Source organism: Prionailurus viverrinus, chromosome B2 (genome assembly GCF_022837055.1).
Source record: "Prionailurus viverrinus isolate Anna chromosome B2, UM_Priviv_1.0, whole genome shotgun sequence".
Classification (NCBI taxonomy): Eukaryota; Metazoa; Chordata; class Mammalia; order Carnivora; family Felidae; genus Prionailurus; species Prionailurus viverrinus.
The window spans coordinates 8,559,795-8,580,697 of record NC_062565.1 but is presented as its reverse complement, the minus strand read 5'-3'; the positions used below and the strand labels follow the sequence as shown (position 1 = coordinate 8,580,697).

Sequence of the window (20,903 nt, the reverse complement as noted above, 5' to 3'; positions counted from 1 at the left end):
TTCTTTGCCCCCTCCCTTTTTTTTTTTCTATTGGAGTTTATTCTTCTGAATTTTTGAGTTTTACTCATGAGGCCTGTGGGCCCAAAAGCTCAGAGTGGCGGGAGTAAGAGCCTGCAGGGTAGGCCGATGCGCCGTGGTTCCGGACGGAGGGGTGGCGGCCGGATTGTGAAGTGTTCGCCCGGGTCCGTTTGGTTCGTACATCGACCCTTACTTTATGAACCTACTGAACATACAGAAATCAATGCCCTGTTAGGGATTCCTTAGATGCAGTGACTTCTGAGCCAATTATGTGTCAGGATCAACAGGGCAATTTAATTTGGAAAGATGATGGGGAATATTCGCAATGTTCTCTCCTACACAGTAAGGCAAAAGGGTCCGTCCTGCACTCTGATTTTGATTATGACCAGCCCTCCTTAGCTGTGTAATTAATTTTCAGTAGTTATTGGTAGAATTTTGCCAGCTTTTATTTCTCATTTAAAAAAAAACCTTCTTTTCCTTTCATACACTAAACAGAGTTCAAGCTGACCCTTGGCTTCATCTTATTTCTGTGAAGCACTCAGCGGGACTCGTTTTAAAAGAACAAACTTATTATACGAGCAATCTCTAAGGATAAGTGCTTCCCCGTAGGAGCTCCTATGTTCTGCTTTGCTCAGAAACACACTGAAGAGTCCCCGATACTCTACAGGGGAGGGTCACTTCTTGCTCTGAGTGTTTCAGACTGGGAACTGCCTGGAGACGCTCCGTCTCTTTCTTTCATTTCTGCTCTCCTTCTCTCTCTTCTTCTCCCCCCTCCCCCCTCCGCCCCCCCCCCCCCCTCCCGCCCTGCTTATTCTTCCCATCCCCCCCACCCCACTCCTCCCACCCTAGCTGGCTGAGGGCAGAATACTTTCTCACAGATCATTTCCATTGCTTTTGTAAAACCGATTTTGAAAACATGGTTACTCCATTCTGTTTACACAGCCCCTACGGAGAACAGTGAATGGAACAGAGAAGAAAAAAATGAATCTGCTGACCAGAACTCTCATTTTGCCTTTTATTGGTTTTTAAGAAATTACTTTATAAACATGCACCTCAATGGTGCTTTTAAATTCTCCTCCTAAAGCATATTCTCTGACTGTGTGGTAGGCACCCAGTGATTCGTATCGCATAAATAAACTCCCTGGGTATGGTTAAGCGTAATGGACATTTAAACTGTTTGGACTTGCCTTCCAGAGTTCCATAGTAAAGAAACTCCCCCAGAAGGCTTTGGGGTTTAAGGCAGTCAACTTTTTTCCCCCTCTTTGTTTTGTTTTTAGTGAGTTTTTATTTGTATCATCTTAACTGCCCTACTTAAATCTATGAATAGAGCCCTCTCCCTGTCCTATGCAGCTGCTCTGGTGGACTTTCAAATGGAACAGTCGCGGAAGATAAATGTTTTGTTCTGAGTGGTGCTGACTTGACCCGTGCCCATCTCTTCTGTGATGCCGCCATTGTGCGGAAGCCTGCAGGGTGAGAGGAGCCGGGTGGCTGTGAGAGTCAGCCTGTGCCTTGGACTCAGGATCCGGCACTCATTATTAATTCTCTCTCTATTTGCATGTCTCCTACGGATTACAGAAGGCCAAGAGCTGACACGTTCAGGATCTTGGAAATTTTGGAAATAGCCAAGCGGTTCCTTTTGAAGCCTGATTATTAGTCTTCTTAGAAATACCGTGAGGCAGTCTTACAGCCATGCAATACTTCTTTGTTTTGTTTTTAGATATTGTCTGTATTATTTTTGATCAAGAGGCAAAAAGCCACTAATGAGGCATTCTAATTTCCTTAAGTTTATAGTCTCTGGAGTCAGTTTGTCTGGATTTCTAATCCTGCCCCCCACCCCCCCTTGCTGTGTGATTATAGGCAAGTTACTTTTCCTTTCTAAGTCTTAGATTCTCTCTCTAAAATTAGAGTAAAAGTGAACCCACCTCAAACTGGGAGGATTAAGTCGGGAAAAAAATGAGTATGATATGCTTGGCTCATTCCACTCGATGCATAATATATACTCAGTAATGCTAGTTATTAGCAGTACTGCTACTCAGATTTTTATTCCTTTAGGCTTAAAAGGAATTTATCTAGCATATGTAAAGAAATAGTTTAGAGAGAGTAATGCTTTTTGATTAAAACAAATAGTAGTTTGTTTCTCTCTCCTCACACTCAGAGTAGGTGGTGTGTCAATGACCGTCATTTCCTTGGTTCAGTGAGTACAAAAGCTTTTAGCCGCGAGGAGAGAAGTCCCTCAGAAAATGTATGTCGGGTTACTGTTTTCATGATGGGTCTCAGCAGGAAAATAGTTTTTATATTCTCACCTTAAAATGAAAGAACGCTACTGATTCTAAGCTCTCTGGAAAAGGAAACTTAAAAAAATTTTTTCTAAAAAGCTTTGATTCATTTTCTTAAATGAAAAAAACAATAGACACTTAAAAAAATTGAAGTAATACAGATGGATATAAATTAAATATTAATGTTTCCTGTCTCAGGATTAAACTCTATACGGTTATACAAGTAAGGACCATAAAAACAGAAAAGAGAAAGACCATAAAAGGAGCGTATGAACACCTCACTCCCAAGGACAAACACCTCAGTTTCATGTATGTGTTTTCAGAAATGCTCTTTACTTAGAATGGAATTTGCCTTAAAAATTTTTTTTTCACGTTTGTTCATTTTTCAGAGAGAGAGAGAGAGAGAGAGAGACAGACAGACAGACAGACAGACAGAGTGTGAGCGGGGGAGGAGTAGAGAGAGAAGGAGACACTGAATCCGAAGCAGGCTCCAGGCTCTGAGCTGTCAGCACAGAGCCCAACGTGGGGCTCGAACCCATGAACCGTGAGATCATGACCCGAGCCGAAGTCAGATACTCAGTTGTCTGAGCCATCCAGGTGTCCCTGGAATTACCTTTAAAAAAAAATTTTTTTTTAATGTTTATTTTTGAGAGAGAGAGAGAGAGAGAGCGAGCGAGCAGAGGAGGTGCAGAGACAGAGGGAGATACAGAATCCAAAGCAGGCTCCAGGCTCTGACCTGTCAGCACAGAGCCCAATGCGGGGCTCAAACCCATGAACTGTGAGATCATGACCTGAGCTGAAGTCAGACGCTTAACTGACTGAGCCACCCAGGTGCCCCTGGAATTTCCCTTTTTAAAAACCAAATACAAGACCTGCCCTCTGCACCTTCCTTTTCTTTCACCTGATGATTTAACAAAGATAATTATAAAATAGCATTTATAGCTTTATCTTGCTTTTTAAGCTGAGTGGTATTTTAACAGTAGTCTCATTTATTTTCACAGTTTCCTTATAATGGATATGTAGGCTTTCTAGGTTTTTTGCTTTGTCAGTAATGCTTACTGAGATTTGTAACATTGATTACTTGTCTCTCTCTATGTATGTGTGTATAGGTGTACGTGTGCATATATGTGTGTGTATAAATACACCCGTGTGTGCTGCAAGTAGCCCAGAAGCGTGTGTCAGAGAAACCCTAATGCACATTTAAATTTTTGAGAGCAGTTCTACATTGCATTCCAGAGAGTTTCATCCGTGTAGACTGCCGTCGGCAAAGTGAGGCGTCGGTGTCCCATTTGCTTTGCTAGCACTAGGTAGTGTCGTAGGTTTTAATAGTTTCCAATTTGAAATGAGAATATAAGATCTTACTTCATTTTGCATTAAAAAAATATAGTGAGATCAGTGCATATCAAGATAAATTCCTACCAGATCAAAGATCTACACGTAAAACCATACGTGTGTTAGGAGAGGACATTGGCAAACTCCTTCGTAATCTGGGAATAGAGGAATCTTGTTAATTATGACTCAGAATCTAGAAGTAATAAGAGGAGAGGTTGATGAATTTGTTATCTTAGAAATAAAACTACATGAAGACGGTCTGTAAGAAAGTAAAGTGACAAAGTGGGAAAGAATACTGGAATATATCATCGACAGAGAATTAATATTCCTTGTGTGTATTTGTGTATATTAGTAATTAAAACAAGATAAAAATGTTTAGCCTGAGTAGGGGGGGAATGGGCAAAAAGACATGAACAAATGGAAAACATTAAAAAACATTGCAAACAGCCCTTAAATATATGAAAAGATGCTGAGCTCCTTCATAACAAGAGAAATACATACTGAAACCTCCCTGGGACCCAGCTTCCCACCAGATTGGCATAAGTACAGACGTTTGATAGCACGCTGTGTGGGGGTTGATGTGGGTCAACGGGCAGTCTCACGCATTGCTCATGGAAATGCAAGGTGGTGCATCTTTTATGGATAGGAATTTCAAAGTATGTAATGGAACGACATAAAAGTTTATCCCTTGACAGCAATGCCACTTTTTGGGGCTTGATTCCGAGGGTAATCTGGGAAGCATACAAAATGATACAGGCACAGTGCTTTCATTGCAGCCCTGTTTTCAGAATGAGAGACTGAAAATAATCAGATCTTGACAGCTAGATCCCATCTGGCTAGTCTGAATCTGGTTCCCTTCCAGACCAGTCCTGGTGTCCCGGCTCTGGCGTTGGCAATATTTGACTTCTGTGTAGATGATTTTCAGCTGCACGTCAGGCGTCGACTGCACTGGAGGCCACATCTCAAGTAGCAATCTTTCTTGGATCCTCTCCAAGCCTGTGCCTCCAAGCTGGCTGCCTTCTTACTGCCTTTCCCTTCCTGGGTTCATTCTAGCCCATCTACCTAGTCCTTCTTTCCCCAAGTGGTCTTCTCTAGCTGCTCCTCCTCCGACACTGGAGGTGTTGGTGACTAAAATGCTCCGATGGAGGCAAGACTGTAAGGCGTTAACTGTCTCTTTGCAGACATTTAATCTAATAACCAAGTCATCCACTAGCAGTGCCATGTTTGAACGTTGACTTTATTTTGGGAGATGGGTTCCTGGAAAGGCAGTTCTTCTGGCATTTCTTGATTCTTCTAGAAGGTGGACAGCGATAATCTGGTTGATTTCTGTTTCTGATGCCATTCACTCCTACCCTGCTAGTGTTAATGTTTGAAGTTGGCATGTATCTTCAAATTGATAAGAACATGACTACAGTTTTCTGCCCCTCTTGAAGAGCTGTTACACAGTTGATGGTGTTTCTGACAGTTGCTGGCATCTTAGAACCCAGAAAATGTGTTTATAAGGGGGCAAATCATGTGGAATCTGCATTCTTTATGGGCAAATCACTCCCATTTTGTAGTGAGTTTTTTTCTGTGTTAGTTGAAAAAAGGAGGGGGGGAATCTTTGAATGATTGTGGGTTGGCACAGAGATACAGAGATTCAGAAACCTTTCTTTAACTCTTAGCATTTAACATAATTGATTACCCCTTTTTCAGATAGTTTTTTTCTTTGGATTTCTGTCACACCATGTTTTCTGTCTTTTATCCTCTTATCTTGCGTGCTGTGCCTTTTCAATGTCCTTGTCCCTCTCACCTTCTTCTCCAGACCTTGAATGACCTGGTGTTCTGCCCTCTACTTCTTTCTCTCTCCTTTCTCTTTTTCTCCTGTAATCTCGCCCATTCCTGTAAATTCTGACATGTTCTGTAGGGTTTTGATTCTGCTATTTGTCCAGGCTGAAAGACTCCCGCGAGTTTTGGTTTCTTTTATACCAATAGCTGCTCAGTATTTCTAGTTGGAGATTTAATAAGGATTTCAAACAAAGCACGGCCCCCTAAAACCCCTATTGATTCTTTTAGTCCCCAAATCTCTTTTTTCCAGCCTTTCCCCGGCTCAGTAGATGGCACCACAAACAACTGACGATCAGGTCCAAGTTCCTTCCATGTGCTGAGGAATCCTACTTGATTCCTTCTTGCACTATTCCCGTCTCATCTACCCGTGAATTCTTTTGATTCTACCTCCGAAATAGCCCTCCTCCATTTACTTCTTGCTTTTGCCATCGCTGTAATCCCAGTCCAGTTTATGCCGTCCTTTTCACTTAGTCTTAGACCAGTGTGTCAGCTTCCAGCTGGGTTTCTGGACTTGACTTTTTTCCCTGTTTGTAGTCTTCACAGCACTTCTGGAATGGGCTTTCTGAAGTAGAGATGAACTGTTTGAAACCCAGTGGTGACTTCCCGTTAACGTTTACAATGCTGTGTCAAGTAACGATTGGTTTCTGCCTGCCTCTCTGACCTTTCTGTCCCGACTTTCACTGTGTCCAGTCACACTGTTCTCTCTGGTACTGGAACGTGACAAGTTCAGTCTTGTCTCGTGGCCTTTATTTTACACTTGCGGTGTTTTCTTCTTGAAATGCTCTTTCTTCTGGTCTTTGCATGCTAGGTTTCTTTTGTCACTTAAGTCTCAACTCAGATTTGAGTTGAGGTCTCTGAGACCTATTTTGGCCAGCAGCCCCCTAATTATTCTTTGTCTATTACTCTTATTCTCTTAATATCACTGGCCAGTACCTGAAATTACCTTGTTTTCTGTCTTTTTTTTTTTTTTTTTTTTTAAATCAGACTTCCTTCTCAAGACTTAAACTCCTTGAGGGTAAAAACTCTTTTCACAGCCATATCTTCTGTTCCTAGAATGGAGCCTGGCACATAGTAAATCCTCATTGTGTTACTGTTGTGTACTGACTGATTTGTGCTTGTAAATAGTGTGTTTTGACAATATTAAGTAAGATGTACTAACACAAAACTGAGTTCAGAAATAATTGGATAAGAGACTCTCGTGTTCATTGGAGAAGGGACATTGTCTTTTGAGGGGTGGTTAAAAAGTTGCGCAATTTTGTAGGCATTTTGGTATATTCATCAGGTTCCTGTTCATTGCAGTTAGATCATTGAGCGTAACAGTCACCTTATTCTGAGAGTCCGTACATTCTGCCACATTTCAGACGGAGTGGAATAATTTGCCTTATTTATTGCTGGAGTTCTTCTTGAGATGTCTTTTGTTGCAGTATGTAGGGTGAGAGATGGCTTTAAGGTGACTGAGTAGAAGAATGTGCCATGATACAAAAGCTGGCATCTGGTGCAGATAGTTCTGTCTTTAGGTGTTTGTTGATTTTAGATAAATGCCTAGCCTTTATTTATTTATTTATTTATTTATTTATTTAGTCATTAGCTAACAGACACCCATGACCTTTACTTATCTGTATAATACATTGCTTGGAGTTTAGGATTGTCTTTAAAATTCACCATTCCCCCAGTACATACTTAATGGGTATCTCCCACGGACCAGGTGTTGTAATAAGTGTTGGGGGTATAACTGTGAATAAGATCAGGTCTCAGCCCTAAGTGTTTGTTAAACAAATTGCTGAAGCTTATTCACGAACATGAGTCTCGCCTTCAGAGCTTTAGCAGAAAGGCGGAAGTGCCGTATGCATGTGGTTCCGCGCTAGCGTCTTCCTTCTCTCTTCTTGAGCCTCCTGGCACATTGTTCAGTGTTGCATGGGTGTTTGAATGTTCATTCTGTGCCCATCGCTGTATTAGGCCCCGGACGTTCAGAGGGCAGCAGATAAAAATGCTGTCTTCAGTATGTCTTACGTAGCAATGAAGACAGGCTGGGGGGATGAATTCTTTTCATACGGAATGTGAAGTGCGGGAATAGTCTTGGCGCAGTCTACCATGGGGTGCAGAGAAGACGCATCTGCGGACCTCAGGCTGCACCTGAAAGATGAGTAGGAGGTAGCCAGGTAGGCAGACGAGTGAAGCAAAGATACTGTAGCCTGCTAGAGTAGTGCAGGCTTTAGCAATTACAACCGGTTTGCTGTGGCTGGAGGGACAGATGAATGTAGGGAGAAATTCATACTGAAGTTGGGGAGGTAGCTAGATCTGGAAAGGCCTTGATCACCACTGGAAGTCATCAGACGATTGGTATTAGAGGGAGGTCTTTCAGGCGGCATCGTGGAGAATAATTAGGAGGGGACACGGGCAGGTAGGTAAATACTCATCATTTCTGACTTTGAACAGGGAAGTGACATAACCAGATTTTTAAAGTAAAAGGTCACTCTGGCTGTTGGGAGGGAAAATAGACCATGAGGTGTGGGAGGGGGATACGGATGGAAGGAGTGAGACAGGGAAGGAGGGATCGTAGCCTTCAGCTGATAAACAGGTAGAGGCACCTTGTCTTTAATCGATTCAAGAATTTTTTGGTCTGGTGTCTATAAAAATATTTCATCTTTTTTATAATAAAATATTTGGGGAAAAAAAAGTCTTTGCCAATTTGCCAGAAGCTTTGATGTGCTCGCCATCCCTTTGACAGAATGCTGTCACTTGAGGTTCCCTTCCTGGGTGGAGAATGTGCACACTGACATCGGCTTGTCCTTGTGGTTCTTCATGTCATTACACCTTAGCTTCTGGTATTCCAGTCATATACGTTGTGGGTGCTACAGTCTTCGATTTCGGATTTCTTTTCGTTGTGGGAGTCCTGTTTCGGTGTGTACGTCCTGTTAGACAGCAGGGTAGCCGCAATAGCATCAAACACCGTAGGCATTTACAAACTCGCTTCATAAGTTGATGGGTTTGGATTCTTGGTTGCATTGCCAGTGAGTTTGTCATCGTACGGGAGTCCCCCCTCCACAACCCCAGCCCTCATCGGCTGTTTCGGTGACCCGTGGTCAGTCACAGTCCAGCAGCAGGTGGTGCTCCTTGTGGCGTATTGCTAGAAGGTCAAGTAGTAGCCTAACGCTACGTCCCAGTGCCTGTGTGTTCACCTCCTTCATCTCCTCACGTGGACGTTTTGCCGTCTCACTTCGTCACTAGGGGAAGGGTGAGTGCAACACGGTGAGATACTTTTACAGAGAGAGACCCGTTCACATAACTTTTGTTGTACCATACGAGTATAATTGTTCGATTTTACTATCAGTTAGTGATTCTCTTACTGTGCCTGATGTATAAATGAAACCTTATCACAGATAGGTATGCACAGGAGAAACCACAGCATCTATAGGGTTCAGTAGTGTCTGGTTTCAGGCATCCCCTGGGGGTGTTGGGACATGACCCTACCCAGGATGGGGGGGACCACATACATAACAATATTGGATCAAACTGGTGAGAGGCATGAAAGGCTCACTTTGACGTAAATGATTAACTTTTTCAGGGAAGACAAATTATAGTTTTAACAGCATCTCAAGCTGCAGAATATTCAGTGTATGATAATATCTCCGCCTGGAAAATATTGACACGGTCCAAAAAGGGGCAGTTAACTGCATATTCCACTCAAGTGTTTGGAAGTTTTTAAGTAAGGGAAGAAAATGCTTATTTATACTTTTCACTGAAAAGATACAGCACAGGTTCTAAATTTTTGTATTTCTCACGAATATTTCCATAGTCTGTAGAGCAGTTAGGGAGCGTGATGCCATTGACAACGTACCTGACTGTCCACTGCGTCTGTCACCGTGCTGTCGGGGTAAGCGTTTGAGTGATTGTGAATGGTTAAATGTGATACTGAAATTTCTTTTTTATATCTGTTTTTTAATAGAAAATGCATCAGACGCAGATCTATGGCTCCTGAATAGTTGTACTGTAAAAAACCCAGCTGAAGACCACTTTAGAAACTCCATAAAGTAAGTGGAAGCTGTTTTTTCCCTGTTTTTAAATAAGTGAAGTAAGAACTTCAGGAAATCAACTTCTAAAAAATTCCCTAATAATAGGGGTGCCTGGGTGCCTCAGTCGGTTAAATGTCTGACTCTTGATTTTGGCTCAGGTCCTGATCTCTCCTGGTTCGTGGGTTCGAGCCCCGCATCAGGGTCTGTACTGACAACGTGGAGCCTGCTGGGGATTTTCTTTCTTCCTCTCTCTCTGCCCCTCCCCTGCTTGTGCGCACTCACTCACTCTCTCTCAAAATAATAAACTTAAAAAAATAAAAAGTTCCCTAATTTTATACATATATATATAGTATATTTATAATATATATTCATATATACATATATACATGTATGTAAATGTACACATATATATGAAATTTAGTATGTATCAAAAAAAGTATGAATTGGAGTTTTAAGATTATACTGTTTTGACTTTACGTGATAAAGAATGTAACTTTAATGTGGACTTTTCCCATGGGTGATTTGAATATTTGTTGAGTAGTAATGACGTCTTCTTCTCAGGGAACCCAGTCTACACTTGTTGGATCAACTCAACACAGTCTTTCCCTCTTTTTTCTTGCCTGCCCATTAACATTGTTCTCGATACTAATGATGCCTGGCCTTGAGGGGAGTGAAGTTCAGTGGAGGAGAAGGGCATCTAAGTCCTTCTTTCTTTTGTTCCTTCACGTTCAAGTGAAAGAAGTATCCTTTTGCATATGTGCTCTATATCTCCTCCTGTTCACCTTCTTGGAAACCTTGGCTTATAAATTATGTCCTCCTTTTCCTATATTTTCAATGTCTCTTCATCTCACTGGTGCCTTTCCATGGGTACTGAAACCTCAGGTCTGATTAGTCCCAGGGCCCCCTTGTAGCTATCCCTGCCCAGGACTCATTGGTTCTGGGGCCCCCTTGTAGCTGTTCCTGCCCGGGTCTCATCGGTCCCGGGGCCCCCTTGTAGCTGTCCCTGCCCGGGTCTCATTGGTCCTGGGGCCCCCTTGTAGCTATCCCTGCCCAGGACTCATCAGTCCCATGGCCCCCCTTGTAGCTGTCCCTGCTCTGGTCTCATTGGTCCCGGGGGCCCCTTATAGCTGTCCCTGCTCGGGTCTCATCGGTCCTGGGGCCCCTTGTAGCTGTGCTGCTGCTTTCCTTCTTGTCTTTCCAGCCAGACTTCTTACATGCTCCACCTCTCCACATCCCGTTCATACTCAGCCCCTGTGGGTTTTTCTGTCAAATACATCAAATGAAATATATCAGACATTTATGAAACATGTACAGTTTACATAATAATAAACATAGCACCTATATAGCAACCACTCAGTGTAAGAATTACAGCATTGCCAAGACTTTAGAAACCACCATGTGTCCCTTTTTTGTATCCTATCCCTAAGAAGTAATCTTTACCTTGACTTTTGAGTTGTTCCCTCACTTTTATTAGTAAATCCACATTTAGGAAGAGTATAGCCCCAGACAACGTGTGGTTTAGCTTTGTCCTGTTTTGAACTCCATTTGTTGGACTTACTGATGTTAGAGATTTGCTTCTTTTCTTCAGCAATAGGATTTTAGATTTATCCATTTGATGGATATAAAATAACTGGTCCTTCTTACGTTTCACTGGATGGATTTGTCACCGTTTGTTCATCTTATTATTGATCGAGTACTGAGTTTTCCCAGCGTTTTGCTTTTATGAACACTATTGCTCTGAACATTGTGAACATGTTTTCTGGGGCACACGGGCAAGCGTTATTTTAGGATATGGACATAGGAGTTGACCCACTGGGTCACAGGTGAATGTGTATTCAGATGTCAGTAATGTCAGACTCTTCTTCCTGAATGGATGTACCAGCGTTCACTGCCTGCCGTAACGGGTGTGCGCTACGTTCTTGCCAGTTCTCCATATAGTCAGACTTCTAGGTGTTTGCCAGTCTCGTGGGAGAGGTGATGGCTCACTGTGGTTTTAATTTGCATTTCCTTGATTGCTAATGATGTTGAGCATCTTTTTATATGTTTATTGGCCATTTGGGTCTATCTTTTTTTGTGAAATGGCTTTTTAAATATTTTTTCCTGTTCTTTTTTTTACTGTTTGTGGGAATATATTATATGTATTCTCTATACTAATCTTTACATGTTGTATAGGCAGCAGACATCAATTGTAGCTTTTTTTTCCCCACTTCCTTTAATGGTATCTTATGATGAAGAAAAATTTTGGATTAAAATTTATTTTTTTCCTTTGGGTCTGTGCTCTTACTATTTACGAAGCTTTTCTTTACCTCAGAGTTAAGGTATTCTGTAATATTGTCTTCTAAATGTCTCCTCTTATACTTTAAGTTTATAATCTATCTGGTGTTAATTTTTGTTGTATGGTACCAGGAAGGGAGTCCAGTGTCCTTTTTTCCCCCCATGTAGAAAGTGAATTTTTTTCAATATCATTTACTGTTTTTTAAAAAAATCCATTCTTTTCCTTTTGTGTATGTATTACTCACTCTGATGTTGAGTGTCCATAGATGTTTGGGTCTGTCCCTGGGATCTCTGTGTGGTTCCATTGATCTCTTTCTTTCTTTTGGTGCTGTTCCACACAGTGATTGATACAGCCTTATATTAAGTCTAGATATTTGATATCTACCAAGAATATCTTGGCTTTTCTTTGCCCTTTGTCCTTCCACATAAATTTAGTATCAGATTCTAGGTTCAACAAGGAAGAAATACTGTTGAGGTTCTGATTGTGATAAGATTGAATCTCATGGTGACTTTGAGAGGAGAATTGGCATCTCTACATTTTGAGTTTTCCAGTCCACGAGTAAGGTACCTGGGCCTTCTTTGACTCTCCGGGAATGTATAATTTCTTCGTATAGTACCTGTACTTGTTTTAGATCTTTCCCCTTAACAGTGTAGGGACAACCACATTATTCCAATATCATTTATTATTATATAAAAAAACATGTTATTTCTCCTTGTACCTGTACAGTATTTTTATACTACTGTACAAGGTATTTTATTTTATTATATTTTATTTTTTTTTTCAACGTTTATTTATTTTTGGGACAGAGAGAGACAGAGCATGAACGGGGGAGGGGCAGAGAGAGAGGGAGACACAGAATCGGAAACAGGCTCCAGGCTCTGAGCCATCAGCCCAGAGCCTGACGCGGGGCTCGAACTCCCGGACCGGGAGATCGTGACCTGGCTGAAGTTGGACGCTTAACCGACTGCGCCACCCAGGCGCCCCAATACAAGGTATTTTAAAAGAACTATTTTTCTAGCCATGTTTGCTCCCTTGGTCTCTCAGGATTAATTCTTGCAACAGTGGGAAGGATGGTTGGGCGTAAGGACAAGTACAGCTCAGGAGTCCATGGAGGGCAAGAGTTGCAATAGTTTAGGAGCCGATGACCTCATCTCACATGGAGGCGCTCGGGTAGGGAAGGAAGGAGTTGACTTAAAAAAGAAGAATTCTTTATCCTTTCAACATTGATGAGTATGACTCTAAGACCACTGGCTAGAGTATAATGGGGAATGCCAGACGGGGAGTTCAGTTGGAGGGAAGACATGTTTTGGTTTGGAACAGGCTGTATTTGAAGTCACAGCTATAAATACTCTAATAAAGTGATGATCCTATTTGATCTTTATTGAGTGCCTTCTGTGTGCTGGGCACTGTTTGGAATGCTTTGCCTCAGTGGGATATCACCTAGCTTAATTTTTGCAGTCTGTCACTGAGTTGTGGCTTACAGCTTTATTCCGCTTTTCCAGATGAGGCAGCATCTGTTTTCCAGAGGAAGTTCTGTAAGGCCGTTCAGTTCCCAAATGGTGCAGTTGGGATTGTAACCTAGGCAGTCCGACTGGAGTCGCTGTGTTCAGTCATTTTCTTACTGTGCCCCCCAGATAGAGCTGTCAGGGAAGCGTTTGTAGGACTCAGGCAGTCATCAGGGGGACCAACACTAAGAGACAGAGTTTATACTTTTTGCACAGAAGTGATAGCTGAATGTGATGGTATACTCAACTCAGAAACTACAGGAGGAGCGGGGGGTGGGGGACCACTTGCGCTGCGGTGGGGAACAGAGGAGGGTGGTGGAGATGCAGGGTGGCGCGAGGGAGTGGAGTCACGGTGGGGAGCAAGCCGAAGATGATGATTGCCAGATGCTGCTCGTTTTCAAAGTATGCTTTTCATTTTATGAGAAGTCGGTCGTGTCCCCAGGTTATCTACTCTTTCCTTCTAGGAAAGGTAAATAAGATGTAAGGGTATTTTCATGCTGTGGATACCCCCTCCGTGCAGAACCCAGAGGATTTGGTTTCTGTGATTCTGTTTTGTAATGTAGCTAATGGCTGTGCTCCTAGACTGTTTGTAGACTCAGATATAACGTGTGTCAGTGGGTTTTGTCGTATACATGGCTGTGTTGTGAATGTGGTTCCCAGGAACGATGCGGTGTTGGGATGATTAAATGAAGTCATCCCAGGAGAAAACCGTCTTTAAACACTGGTGGCAGCAAGCCCACTCCTTTAGTGCACTCTTCTGCTCAACTGAAAGAAAAACGTAAAAACAGTATTGGAGGTTATTAAGTAGTGTTGTTTTTTTTCTTTTAATGGCTTTAAAGGCTTTTGGTAATCACAACCAGTTCTTGTTAACATAAAGCCTATGCCAGTATTTGATTTGTTTCCAGAATAAATATAATCCGGTAAAAGACACAATAACAATGCTGAGGAAACGTCAAATTCAAGTGACATTTTTATACATGGAGAGACTCTCAGTGATGTCCTGCTTGTGTCAAGCCTCGTGCTTTACTTTGCTGCTTCCTCCCTTGTTGTCACTATCTCTTAACAGAGGATGGGAGATGAATACTTTACACACTCTGCTACACCTTGAGTCGTCTACACTCTCCTTTACACACTCTGGTACACCTTGAGTCATCTACACTGTGCACTGTTACACCTTGAGTCGTCTACACTCTCCTTTATGCACTCGGGTACACCTTGAGTTGTCTACACTCTCCTTTATGTACTCTGTTACACCTTGAGTCGTCTACACTCTCCTTTACGCACTCTGGTACACCTTGAGTCATCTACACTCTGTGCACTGTTACACCTTGAGTCGTCTACACTCTCCTTTACTCACTCTTACACCTTGAGTCGTCTACACTCTCCTTTATGCATTCTGTTACACCTTGAGTTGTCTACACTCTCCTTTACGCACTCTGGTACACCTTGAGTCATCTACACTCTGTGCACCGTTGCACCTTGAGTCGTCTACGCTGTCCTTTATGCACTCTGTTGCACCTTGAGTCGTCTACACTCTCCTTTACGCACTCTGGTACACCTTGAGTCATCTACACTCTGTGCACTGTTACACCTTGAGTCGTCTACACTCTCCTTTACTCACTCTTACACCTTGAGTCGTCTACACTCTCCTTTATGCACTCTGTTACACCTTGAGTTGTCTACACTCTCCTTTACGCACTCTGTTACACCTTGAGTCGTCTACACTCTCCTTTACGCACTCTGGTACACCTTGAGTCATCTACACTCTGTGCACCGTTGCACCTTGAGTCGTCTACGCTGTCCTTTATGCACTCTGTTGCACCTTGAGTCATCTACGCTCTCCTTTACGCACTGTGTTGCACCTTGAGTCGTCTACACTCTCCTTTGTGCACTCTGTTGCGCCCTCAGTCGTCAACACTCTCCTCCAGTCTCCTGGCTTTGTCCTTTCCCTTTCAGTGTCCTCTCTTGAATTCATTTTCTTTTTTTCTTCTTCCTTTCTTTTCTTTTTTTTTTTTGATGATAGTGAGACGACATTTAAATTCAGGAGAGTCCAGTAGGTTTTTCCTTCTTCCTGTTCTGCTTCACTTAATCCCTTCTGCTCAAATTCAGAGATTTACAAAGATGAGCTGAGGCCTATTTTTTTAAAAATCTAGATCTTGTACGAATAACGATTGCTTCACTTTGCCGCTCATTCCTGAATGTGATCATTTCTGATCTTCTGCTTTTGTTTCTCTCCCATTGTATTTTTGGTATTTAATAATTGTTTGTCTTTAATTACTCATCACCTCATATTTGTCTCTTGAGTCGCCGAGGCAGGAGTAAAGAGAGATAACTCTAAGGGATTTATCTACTGTCTTTTATGTTATTAATACCATTAATATTAAGATTCATGAATCATTGATCTCATTGATTAAAATCCATGAATTGTGAAATCCTAATGAGACAGTGGTAGACTGATTTTTTTTTTCCCCCTGGTGGTGATGGTCAAACTTCACAGTATTGTAGGCAGTGTTATTTAATGTTGGTCAGAGAGAATGTGGCTTAAAATTATTTGAAAGTCTTCATTTTATAAGCTAGTGCTGATAATATAGCATTTGATCTTTAATTCGTTAATCTAGTTAATGTACCCGATACAAAAGTGCATGTCTATATTAATCTGTAGGCTGTGCTGCTCAGTACTTTATACTGGCTCTCTTCTAGTTGATCTAATTATTAAGGTTTTACAGTGTTTGTGTTACTGGTATTCAGATTGATAAGCGAGTGGGAGTTTTAAGTAGCAAAAATGAAGTCGAGTGATTTTGGTGGGGGGAGGCTGCTTTCTGAACTTGAAATCTTAAATGCTGTTGCCTTTGCTGGTTTTGAAAAAAATCACTAATGAGCCCCAGGTTTTGTGATAGCAGCATATTGGATGTGTGCACTTTCCTCTTGAGCATTTGCTAGTTGCCCTGTCCTTGTTTTATTCATGACACCAGTTTGATTTAGACAATATGGCCTTTAACTTGAGGGGCTCTTGAAAAAGATCAAAAGTTTCAAAAAAATAAAATTTGCTCTTAATGAGAGTATCAAATAAGAAAACTCCTTTGGTTAATGCTTTATAGAAATGTGGGATCTTTTCTATGCCACCTAAAGGAGGTCATTCAGAGGCTGGTGAAAATAAACACATCTTGTGTGTTCTATATAAATGACAGAAAGAATAGCCAGCTTGCTTTGATCATATGGGCTGTCAACCTCTTTTTGACCTGGTGCATGATTAACCCAAACGGGCAGTGTGGTTTTAGCCCTGCTGATAGTGGATAGACCAGAGTCACTGGTTCTTTGAACCACCTTTGCTATAGAAATAAATGGTAATGTGGAAGGGAAGGTTTAGATATCTGAGTGAAATTACTTGAGAGAACAATTGGAAATTTAAGAAGGAATGAACAGAGAAGAAAACGGTTGAGACAGAGGCTACTTACTTTGTATAACATCTTTTTGTGTACAGGACAGCTCCTTATATAGCATTCTGTTGATAGAACACAGAAGTTATTGGATGGTCATTCCTATCATGAAGTCATTTTTTTGCTCTACGTAGATTTAACTTGGAGTTCTTCTTCATAAAGTTGGGGACGCAGCATAGTATTGTTTGAACATGAATTTGTACAATGTTTTAAAAAAGCTAACCTATTAAGAACAGAGAAATGCTTGGCCTTTCAGTTAGTAATTATCCAGTTTATAAGAGAATAAAAAGCTTGACTGATTGTGTTGTTAACCTAGATTCACTAGTAATCAGGTTATCTTTTGGAAGAGAAAATTAACAGTAGGTTTTAGTTTGGCCTTACAGAAGTTGTTCTGTGAAACTTAATTTTTGGAGCGCCAGGGTGGCTCAGTCGTTAAGCATCTGACTCTTGGTTTCAGCTTAGGTCATGATCTCACACTTTGTGAGTTCAAGGCCCGCATCAGGCTCTGTGCTGGCAGCATGGAGCCTGCTTGGGATTTCTCTCTCCCCCTCTCCCTCCCCGGCTTGCATGCTCTTTCTCTCAAAAAATAATAATAAATAAGCATAAACTTAATTTTTAATACTGTACATTGTCTATTTTTTTTTTTTTTTTTAGCTTTGGTGTTTCAATTTTGGCTTTTCTAGTTGTATGCAGTGGCTTCAGTTCATTGTCAGTTTTATGTCCTTAAACTGTCAGTGGCAGCTGCCTGAGTATAATTTTACCAGGCATAGTCTCATTGCTTCAGTTTTCCTTGCTCACCAGCACGTTTCCCTCCATATGGAATGTTAGTTCAAAAATAGTGGACTGTTTGACTTCGTATGTCCTGGATCAGCTATGGCCTCGTGAGTTTTTTGTCCCTGAACAGTGCCGTGCTTAGTATGAGCTGACATTTCCTCCTCCCATTTTCTCATTTCCTTCGCTTGTTCTGATACCGTCTGTGTGCCGATGACTCTCACATTTCTGTTTCTGACTCTCCTCTCCCCTTCCAGGATCCAGACGTGCATATCTGACTGCTTCCTGGACTTCTCTGTTGACATGACTCATTGACCCCTCCAGTCATCATGTGGAAACCCATGTTATGTACCTCACCTTCCCCCCGGCTCCCCCACGCTGGTGTTTGCACTCATGCTGTCTGTCTTGTTTGCTTGCACGGTCATCTTCCAGATAGTCTGTGAGTTTTCTTTGATTCTTTTCCTTCTAGAATATCTTTTCCTTTCTCCTTTTAACCTTTCTTCCTCCTCTTTTCTTTTTTCCTTTTTTAAAAAAAAATTTTAACATTTATTTATTTTTGAGAGAGAGAGAGAGAGAGAGAGAGAGAGAGAGAGACAGAGATAGACAGTGACAGTGTGAGTGGGGGAGGGGCAGAGAGAGAGGGAGACCTAGAATCCAAAGCAGGCTCCAGGCTCTGAGCTGTCAGCACAGAGCCCGATTCGGGGCTTGAACTCTCAAAACTGAGCCGAAGTGGGATGCTTAACCATCTGAGTCACCCAGGTGCCCCATCTTCTTTCTCTTTACTTTCGCTCGCTTTATTAGTATTTTTATTCCTAAGTGTTCCTCTTGGAACCGGCAGTGAACCACTGTGTTCTCTTCAGGAGTCGTCAGATTGCCGCGAACTAGACACATATCTTTTGAACGTAACCCTCTCCCTCCATTCCTGTTGTTAATGCTGTAGTTACTGTCCTCAGTATCTCTTGCTCATAATTTCACAGGAAAATTTTAACTTGTTTTCAGCTACTTTTCTGGGCCAGTCCATGTTCTCCTTTCCTTCACACCCCGTAGTGGTTCCATCCCAGCTATAGGGTGAAGGTAAAATTTCTTAGTGTAATAAGGTCTTTAAAAAAAAATCTTTCTTGCCTCCCTCTCTAGCTTGTTTTCTTGTGGCTCCTTAGAATTCTACTTTTCCTGTACATTATATGATTTTTTAAACACATCATGTGTTTGCACGTTTTCTTCCTTTCCCTTGAAAATGCTCCCCCTTTCTCCCAAATGCATGCGCGTGTGCATGTGCGTGCACTTGCGCGCACACACACTCACACACCCACACACTCATGTAATCCTGCCTGGCAACCTGTTCTTTGTTTGGAACTCCTATCAAAGGCAGTATCATCTGGAAGGTCATCTCCCTTCTAACTGCCCCCCTTACCTCCAAGTTCCACCGAGTTAATCACCCTCTATTCTCTGCTACTTCTTTATCCCGTACAAACATCTATTGTTGAATATTACATTTTATTATTTGTTTACATGTTTGACATTCTACTAGATTGTGAGTCTTGAGGTCAGGTTATTGACCTCAGGAAAATTCTTTTTTTGGAGTTTCTGACCCGCTGACTCTACTGTGTAATGATCTTCCTTTTCTTGGGACACAGAAACCATTAATAGACTGCTTGTCAACTCTTCTAAGAATGGTCCCCCAAGGCCTTTGTGAATCTCTTGTTGGAGACAAGTCTGTATATTTGCAACAAGGGGAAAGAAAATTCTAATTTTCGAATATCCTGTTAATGGACCTTCTTTTTAAGAAATCATGCTGTTTTCTTTTTATGTTTTCCTTGTAAACTAGGAAGAAACCTGCCCCATGTCAGAAGTGAGGTAGGAAACTTGTATTGGTCACTGTTGCTGCATGGTGTCTTTCCAGAGAGAGTAGGAAAGGGGGTAAGAATTCTTTTGTTTTAAATTTCAAGGTTTTGTTTAAATTACAGTTAACATACAGTGTAATATTGGTTTCACGAGTAGAATTTAGTGATTTACCACTTACATACAACACCCAGTGTTCATCACAAGTGTCTTCCTTAATGCCCATCACCCATTTAAGCCATTCTCCCACCCAGTACCCCTCCAGCAGCCCTCAGTTTGTTCTCTGCAGTTGAGAGTATGTTTAATGGTTTGCCTCTCTCCCTCTCCCTTTTTCACCCCGATGTTCACTTACTTTGTTTCTTAAATTCCATATATGAGTGAAATCATATGGTATTTGTCTTTCTCTGACTTCTCTTAGCATAACGCACTCTGGCTCCATCCATGTCATTGCAGATGGCCAGATTCATTCTTTTTATGGCCATTCATCAGTCAGTGGACATTTGGGCTCTTTCCATAATTTGGCTATTGTTTATAATATTGCTATAAACATCCGGGTGCATGTGTCCCTTCAAATCAATATTTTTGTAGCCTTTGAGTAAATACCTAGTAGAGCAATGGCTGGATCATAGGATAGGAATTCTTGGAGTAGTCACTTGGTCAAGCTGGCAGAAGTCCACCTGTGAATGACAGGACTTTGTTCTTCTTGCCAAACTAAGCTGGGCCAACTTCAGGACCTTGACCATTGGCTCAATTGAAGCATCTCATCTTGAGTCAGAGGGTAGGAAAGAAAGGTGTAGATAAAAACCTGGTAATGTTTGGTCTAGAGTTTGACACACAATTGTAATTACTCGATACATATTTGTACAGTTAGGTCGAACTGATTCTTTTTGGGGAAGAGAGGTTGGCATCATGCTGTCTGTGCATCAGCAAGTCATTGTTAATGTATTTACTCTGGTTAAATATATAAATTATATAGCTATATTAATACCATGGCATATATTTTGCTTTTGAGTATCAAATTGTTCAGTTTCACCAAATGAGCAGGAAACAGATATACCACCGAATTAAAAAAACAAAACACAAATCCACATGGCTGTTGCAGGGGAGGAAGCTGAATCGTTGGTAAGGTTGACTTGAGAAAGGACGTTATGAGAGAGGTCAAATAGTAAGATGTATGTGCATGGGGATACTGGTACAGACCACATTTTTGTGGATACGTTGTTGTTTAGGGGTTAGGCCTTATCATCGTACCACGTGTGGATTTGTGCTATTCAAGTCCTAAGTCATGGTTCTGTTTAGTCTATTTTCTGTTGTTGCAAGGACTTTATATTTAGTTTTCCCCATCAGCGAGTCTGGGGTTAATAATGGTGTTGGAAGAACATGCTTTCTGGAAACATAAATGGAGAACTCTCTGTTGATTCCTAAAGATTTTGACCAGTTCCTCGTTACAAGGTTTATGTTACTTGTCCCCTAACCAAAGAAAAACATGGAGATGAATGGGAGTTCAGGGATATTGTTACGTGGTATATCCCAGTGAGAAACTTGATTGGAAATAAAGGAGAACGTGTATTTTAGTGATGAACTTCTTCTGGTAGACTTGAATAAGGCAA

The 20,903-nt window shown here is 41.6% G+C and overlaps 1 protein-coding gene across 8 annotated transcripts in view; it reads left to right on the top strand.

The window, feature by feature from the left end:
- CDKAL1 (CDK5 regulatory subunit associated protein 1 like 1) overlaps positions 1–20,903 on the top strand; it is a 712,098-nt gene that overhangs the window by 103,897 nt on the left and 587,298 nt on the right. For all 8 annotated transcript variants that reach the window (XM_047858501.1, XM_047858499.1, XM_047858493.1 and 5 more), the window contains one exon: positions 9,400–9,484. In XM_047858501.1, coding sequence (XP_047714457.1) covers positions 9,400–9,484 — 85 coding nt within the window. The remainder of the gene's footprint in view (positions 1–9,399; positions 9,485–20,903) is intronic.